This window comes from Lactuca virosa, chromosome 8 (genome assembly GCF_052849685.1).
Source record: "Lactuca virosa cultivar CGN04683 chromosome 8, Lactuca_virosa_CGN04683_v6, whole genome shotgun sequence".
Classification (NCBI taxonomy): domain Eukaryota; kingdom Viridiplantae; phylum Streptophyta; class Magnoliopsida; order Asterales; family Asteraceae; genus Lactuca; species Lactuca virosa.
The window spans coordinates 39,084,301-39,092,423 of record NC_136433.1 but is presented as its reverse complement, the minus strand read 5'-3'; the positions used below and the strand labels follow the sequence as shown (position 1 = coordinate 39,092,423).

Sequence of the window (8,123 nt, the reverse complement as noted above, 5' to 3'; positions counted from 1 at the left end):
ACTCAGATTTTTAAATATGCATAAATAAATCGGTCTTTTCTGGCCGTAAAAATGGGGATGTCACAGCGGGGGCGGGGGATGTACTCCCCGTCCCCTTTGCCCCCTTTGACATCCCTAGAAATTACGCGGTCATAATCTCGAGAGCTTCTATTCTTCGGCTATCTGACAGCGCAGGGCCCCATTAAAGTGACCGGGAACTAAGGAGTATATGCAGTAAGGAATATAAATGATCTTCAGAGGATTCAGCGGAAGGATGTGAGAAAAATGAGTTGTAATCGGTAGTTTATATAGGTTAATTCGGGGGGCACGCCGCACAGCCTGTCCCATGCGTGCCTCGCATCTGGTCGGCCAGGGTGACGTGTCGCTCGATGGGGCGGTGTCACGTGTCGCAATCTCGTGGGTTGTCGATGTACGCCGCACATCTTGTCTGTGCACGTGACTGCGCATGTATTTTTATAAAATCTTAGAAAACTCATAACTTCTTCATACGAACTCCGTTTTCGACGAGTTTTATATCCACGCGTAGCTATCGACGACATCTATAACTTTCAGTTAGACTCCGTCGGCTGATTTTGACTTTATTTTTAAAGTTATATTTTTAATAGGCTTAACTGTTAAGGTCTGTTAAAAATTCAAAACTTTCTCGTCCGACATCCGTTCTTGACTGTTTTTATATCGACAAAATCTTATTAACGGGATATTCGATTCTCGTTCTCTATATGTACGCTCTCAGTTTAATGACTACTATGACTTTCGTTTAGGTCACCGAGGCTAAAAAGTAATCTATCAAAAATTTACTTTTTACAATACGTAGAGTTGTGCCGGTTTAATCGCGAAATTTCGAAGAAGCATAACTTCTTCATACGAAGTCGGATTTCAGCGTTCTTTATATGTGTGGAATCCTTATCACAAATACTATAACTTGATTAAGATTATTCTTCGTACATAATATCCTATTTAAAAGTCATTATTATGACGTATAATAACTTATTTACCTAGCCCGAATTTGCGGGTGTTACATAAGTCATGTATCAACGACTTGTATATTTATAGATAAACCACATAAATACACATGTACAAGTTGTTGATGCATAAATTATGCATCAAGTACGTGTACTTTCACAAATGAACCATACAGGTGAGATTTTTGGCCTTCTACCTGAGATTTCCTCTAAAACGGAAAACATGAATGTGATTTTCTCTCACGATAATCTGAAAGTCTGGAAATGAGAGGCATTTCTAAAATTTGAGGTTTTTATACTTTCGGTCACTGTTTTAAAAACCGGTTTTTTAGTTAAATCGGTATAATTACTGGTTTTTGGTGTAATTGGTTCAACTGTCGGTCTACATTTGGTAGTGGTATGTCTCGGCCTTCGAGTTGTGTACATTCTGGATAACCTGATCACTCGAGTTATTTGATTTTCTTTGGAAATTGATTGTTTTTTAACGAGCTAAGTAAAATTCAACCATTCAAGTCTAATAAATAGGTTCAAACGATTTTTTACCGGTTCTATCATACACCAGTTCACCTTTGTTTTTGAAGAAACCGTCTGGTTCAATCCGGTATAGAACTTAGCCTAAAATTGGTCGTTGTTGAACCACTCTCATCCCTAGTCCTGAATGGTTCGAACCGGTTTTTAAATATGCTTCCGGCCCATGGGCTGAAATTGGGGAAAAATCGCAGCCCAAAAAGATGAAATCACAATTGTGACTAATCATCTGTGATTTCATTGGTTATTTTTAGAAAAAACGCTAATTTGTTCTATATTTTTTAAAAAGTAATTAAGAGATGTGGCTACATTTGTAATTTTCTCAAGAAAACTATAGTGTATTAACTTATAAACAATGATTCATATATCAATTAACCATTATGATCGAAAAAAAAACAATAGATAAGTAATTTCCAAATTAATCATAACGTTAAATTATAATATTAAATCGAAAATCATGTTTAGTTTTATTTAAACGCAAATCGTGGTTAGATGTTATTAAATGATATGATTTTGATAGATTTATATTTCATAATATGGTTCACAATAATTACAAATTTATATATTAACTTAGTGTAAGAGTTATTATTTTATAACTAATGTCTTTTTATTTTCAACGTACACGGATATTCACCTAATTAAGTACATATTTAGAAGCCAAGTGAGAATTATTGTTGAAATTGTTAATACAAGGAAATTAGTTCTAGTAAAGGGTAACATATTGCCACAATCGTGTTTAGTGAAGTAAAGTTTAATGCTAATATAATTTCTATACAACTTGGTGGGTTTGATGTTATTTTGGGAATGGATTGGGTAGGCGCTTATGAATCAACAATTATGCGTGGGAAGAAGATGGTGCGAGTAAATTTCTCAATGGCGAACTTCTTATCATATACAGGATAAAGGAAGATTTGTGTCGCGTATTATCAATGTCCTTAAGGCAAGAAAACGTATCGTTAAGGTATGTCATTCTTATTTAGCATACATTATGGATTCCTCAAAAAAAAAGTTTTTGGTGATATCATTATGGTGACCGGATTTCCCGAAGTTTTTCCAGACAAATTATTAGGCTTTTCTGTAGAACGATAAGTTAAGTTTAGAATCAATTTAATGTCAGGGACAACACCAATTGCAAAAACCACGTTAACATTTGGCACCAAACGAAATGAAAGAATTGATGATACAACTACTATAATTGTTGGAGAGGGGATTTGTGTGACTGAATACTTCGTCTTTGGGAGCTCCAATCTTATTTGCTAAGAAGAAGGATGACACGATAAGAATATATATAGATTACTAGGAACTAAACGAGATGATTATAATTCATCGAATTGGCATTCACTTTAACCAACTTCAAAGAGGATATTTCTTCTCAAAGATGGACTTGAGATTCAAGTACCATCAATTGAAGGTGAAAAATGAAAATGTGGAGAAAACGACATTTAGAACAAGAAATGATTATTTTGAATTTCATGTTATGTCATTCCCAAATGGCTAAGAATATACAATGTTTTTTTTAAATCATTTGATAATGTTTGAAAAAACCATTTCCAAATATCTAATATCACAATTTATCCAATCAAATGTTATATTTTAAAGTCACTACAATACTACATCATTTATATTTCTTATTTGCTATGTTTTTTTAAATTTTTTTATATATTAGTAAAAACAAAACATTTTTATGAGATTCCAAAATTGTTGATCATATTTTAGACTTGTTTTTGAAAATTTGAATTTTTTTATTCTCTATCCAAAATCCAAAAAATCCAAAATTCAGTCCGAAATATGATTTTTTGGTCAGAAAAAATATTTTTAATGTGGTATAAAGTTAGTCCGAAATGTCTAGAATGATCTATTCCAAACAAAGAAGTAATTTCCCAAAACATAAAAAATTTGGTAATCCTTTGCATTATACTACAGTTATATTAATAATAGGATAAATTGGTCTTTAACTTGAAAAGGAAAAAAGTAAGAATGAGTCATGTAGCATAAAATGCATTGGTTCAATGAACGTATCAACATCAAATGTCATGCCAAAGTTCTTGCACTGTTTATTCTCACGTAGGCTGCTAATTCCAATAACAACGTGTTTTACTCGTACAATCATGTTTGACAGTGTATATTTTTATATAGAATAAAAGCAAATTTTAAGTTCTTCGTTTAGTTATAACTTGATCAACTTATATATAATATAATACAACATTTAAAATATATAAAATAACATCGAAACGTGTTACAATTTTTCAAAATCGACTAAATTAATCTTAAAAGCGACTTTATATAGTCTACATATAGAAAAGAAATCATTAACAAGTGTTGAGATACTATAGTATCCTGACATCCTCTATCGAATTACTATTATTCTCCTGTCATGCTATATATATAGTATACACCCAATGATCCATAATATCACTCACACACCAAAAAAACAACTATGGAGATGAGTAAAAGCGATTGTGGTGCAAAAAGTTGCGATCAAGGCATCAATATCATCAAGGTGAAGCATATCTCGAGCCCAGTTATGTTGGAAGCAAAAGACGCTTTTCAATTCAAGCAAATTGTTCAACATTTCACTGGTCAAACATCAAACCCAACATCTACAAGGCCCGACACCATGATCACCACCAGATCCTCGAACCCACAAAACGATTTATATAATCGCTCTTGGAAAGAGATAGCAGATAGCCATATATAGTCATGTTACCATATTCTCTTCAATTCTACACATTGCTTCTTTTCTCATTATTGTATGCATGAAATTAAAGACATACTTGAATGTTGAATTGAATGTAAGGTTCTTTAATTAGTCGGTTTTTTTTTTATTTATCTCCAGTAGTTTTATAATATAATATATATATGATCACGTACGTTTAGAGTTTTTGAAACATGTAATTGAAGCAGTAGGTGAATCAAGAAACATGAATAACACAACAAGACCTGCAAATTTACAACAAAACACACAGCTACAATCCATGGTGTCCAGAAACATATATAAAACCACTAAAAGTTTCAAGTTTCAGGGTGTTGTTAATTACCCTACATGACCAAAATCCATTTATAAACGGCTTAACAACTTATTTTTCCAGATTTCTACTCTTCATACCTACTTCTGAAGCTAAAATCTAGTAGAGACTTAATATAATATGCTATAACATAACACGACTAAACAAACAAACATGATCTCAGTTACCTTCATGATCAGCAGATTTCAAGTAAAGCGACTCACCACCATCTCCACCACCACCACGTCCTTCAGTGGTGGATCCAGACATCCCAATACTATTATGATCTTGCTTACGTGAGAAGTCAGGGAACCCTCCTATACCAAGGTGCGAACCACTGCCACCAGCTGCACTGGTGCTGTCGCTTTGTAACATATGAAGCCCACCACCACCACCGCCACCGGAGTTCATTCCTAGGTGGCTGTGCATGGCGGCCTGCTGCTGTAGTGAGGAGTACTGCTGTTGGTTGTAGAGCATAGAGGAACGTGCAGCCATTAGTGCTTGTGGTGTCATTTGTTGAGCTGCTTGTTGATGCTGCTGCTGCTGCTGCATGTAATGACCTCCTCCCTGTTGCATCATCCCTCCCAGCTGGTACTGCATATATATAATTAATAATTGTTAATTTTTTTTAAAGTCCCTATTCACGATTATATATATATATATATATATATATATATATATATATATATATATATATATATATATATATATATATATATATATATATATATATATATATATATATATATATATGAGATGAAGTTCTTCAAATTTGTACCTGAGAATGAACAGCAGGTGACTGAGGTTGAGAATCGGCAATAGCAGCAAGATACATAAGGTTCCTCTGAAGCTTCGCCTGATTTCTGCCATAAACACAATCATTTCAAACAACTTGATTCAAAGTAAAAGACTTATGAAGGTACCATATACATATATAATATATATGAAAGAAATGGAAAAACTCACTCGGCACATTCAGTCATTTTCCCTGAGTTTTGGCTCTCGACAATTTTCAGAATCAGCGACTTGTTTTCATCGAGGTACTGCACATATATACACGGAATGAAAATTTAGTACCCACCAAAACAAATTAAGAACATATAGCTTTTACCCAAAGAAAACGTCAAGATCTTGTGGGTATTAATTATATGATCCATTCACATGTTTCCTATTTTTCTATACAGTTACTATTCTTGTAATTGTATGAAGAGAAGTAGATTTTATACATGTTGAAGAATAAAAAATGGCTATATATCACACATCCGTATGGGTGATTATTGTTACATCTGTCTTGAAGAAAACAAAAACATTTAGGCCTACGTAAGATGGGGAATGTACCTATTCCAACTGTTGCATTATTTGCTCTCAATCAATAAAAATGAAAGCTTTTGGCTTTTGCCCTATCCAAGATGGGGCACACTAGCTAGCCAACTGCCTAATGGGGTCATGGACTCATGGTTAAATTATTTTGCCCCATCTTGAGTAACATTTGGTCTTCGATCAACGATAAAAATGGAACCTTTTTTCCTATCTCTAATAAAAATGGAATCTTTTTCACCACCCAAAGTCTGATTCGATCATTTGAAACCCTAAACAGTTGGGGGATCGATCGAACTAAATGCATTAGTAACCATTTACATATACTGTTAACAAGACCAAATTAGCTACATTTAAACACAGAACCCTAAACAATATCGGAGATCTAAGCCAAAACCCCTTTTCACATATTCATTCTTTTGCGTCTTTATCCCAAATGGTTAAAAGGTTTAGCATCTGAAGATGAAAGATTGATTTGAACATGACAACTGGATACAACTAACTAGCCCTAGCTAGGTAATTTTCTAAAGTCAAATATTAGGTCTAGGCTCTAGCATCACTGTCAGTCTTGAATCTACTTTATTTTGTTATACGAACATAGACTGGAAATGAAGATAATACATATAATATATTATATGATCACATTTTTTTCAATGAAATTTATGGAAAAAGCTAGCAACATACCTGGACAGCAAAAGGCCATCATATAAATCAATAGGGTATCGCATCCAATACTATAATCTAGTTACTAGTAGCATGCACAAGCACAGATATTGATGAAAATAAAGAATGTTTAATGCAGAATCTTAACTCACAGATTACCAAGAGGGTAATATAATTTATTCCAAAAGCCAAAGTATTTTAAAGAATAAATTCTAAACAAGTTAACAAGAAATAACATGGGATTCGTGTTATTCTTTTCCTTCTTTTTACAAAGAAATCATGTTCTCTTTTTTTTCATTTCCCTAATTAACATTAGAAAGATTCAATTTTTAATGTGTCAAAGAAAACATCAAGAACAAAATCACCAATCAGAAAGAAAAAATAAAAAAGAAGAAAAAAAAGAGTAAAGAGTAAAGAACACAAATATATATTTAGTCAGACATGTGATATAAGTTATATATATGGAGGGAACCTGTTGCAGATGAAGAAACAAAGAAGAAAAGGCAAGTAAAAGCTAAAAAGAAAAGCGAAGACAAAAAAGATCAGAAAAGGGAAGTTTAAACAGAAAACCCCAACAACAAGACACACAAAGAACTTGGCTCATTCACTGTGTGTTGTGTGTGAGAGAGAAAGTGAGAAAGGGATGAAAACTCATGAAGTTAAAGAAGAACCTGTTGAATATGATCAGTAGTAACGCTGTTAGTGGGATAATAGGCTGCCATCATGGGCTGCATCTGCATCAGGTGCTGCTGCATTATATATATATTTCTATCTTTTTATGCTACTTCTGCTACTACTACTGTATAACCTCTCTCTCTCTATCACTTTCTCTCTCTATATATAATGTGTATGTATATGTATATGTGCGTGTTTCTATCTCACTCTAGAATGGATGGATGGAGAGAAAGAAAGGAACACTGCAAAGTGCAAAGGGGGGAAATGAATAGGGCTCCACAAGAAACCCTTTTCTTTTTTTCTTTTTCTTTCTGTGTGTTGTTGTGGTTAAAATCAGTTTGTTTGACAAGATTAAATGAGCTTCTTTTAAAACCCCAAGACCACAGAGATATTAAAGGCTGATAAATGGAGGGATGGATGGATAGCAGAAGATTGATCAAAGAAAACAAAAAAGCAGCAGGCTTTTCTCAGTGTACTACTCTCTCTTTGGCTATATGGCTGGACTTTGTGCCTTGGTGCTGGTGATGGGATGAGAGAGAGAGAGGTCACAACTTCACACTAGGGTTTTTTTAGGGGTTTTGGAACTTCAAATTAAAAATATTTTTATTCTCTCACTCTCTCGATTTTCAAGTGGGTATTTGTCCAATGTGTTTTTTTGCAATTTATTATCTTGTACTATTATTGAGGAATACGGTAAATTTACTTTACCTCCTGTTTTAACTTCAATAATTTAGGCCAGTCATATTAACTTTTGTACGTTAGGCTATCTTTGAATTTTTATAAAAATCCGAGAAATTAATGCGGATCTAAAAACCATGTTTTCTGAATACAAATTATTGGATATTGTATATCACATGTACTCAAGAAACCAAAATGGAAAGGAGCTCAACATGAACAAAAAAAGTTTACGGTATTCATACTTTGCGAAGAAGATAAATGATGTCGGTGTTTTAGTGTCTTCGACTCTTAAAAA

General features: G+C 33.5%; 1 protein-coding gene across 4 annotated transcripts; it reads right to left on the bottom strand.

Moving 5' to 3' along the window:
* Positions 1 to 4,398: 4,398 nt before the first annotated feature.
* Positions 4,399 to 7,711, bottom strand: LOC145133909 (uncharacterized). Of its 4 annotated transcripts, none has more exons than XM_079068856.1 (4): positions 7,147 to 7,711; positions 5,462 to 5,538; positions 5,274 to 5,358; positions 4,399 to 5,089 (listed from the first exon to the last, which is right to left on the bottom strand). In XM_079068856.1, exons 1-4 carry the CDS (start codon positions 7,228 to 7,230, stop codon positions 4,676 to 4,678), a joined length of 660 nt encoding a protein of 219 aa, XP_078924982.1. In that variant the 5' UTR covers positions 7,231 to 7,711; the 3' UTR covers positions 4,399 to 4,675. The 4 variants fall into 4 exon arrangements, with proteins under 4 accessions (XP_078924982.1, XP_078924983.1, XP_078924984.1 ...); XM_079068857.1 differs by lacking the exon at positions 7,147 to 7,711 and adding an exon at positions 6,948 to 7,106; XM_079068858.1 differs by lacking the exon at positions 7,147 to 7,711 and adding an exon at positions 6,497 to 6,810.
* Positions 7,712 to 8,123: the final 412 nt, after the last annotated feature.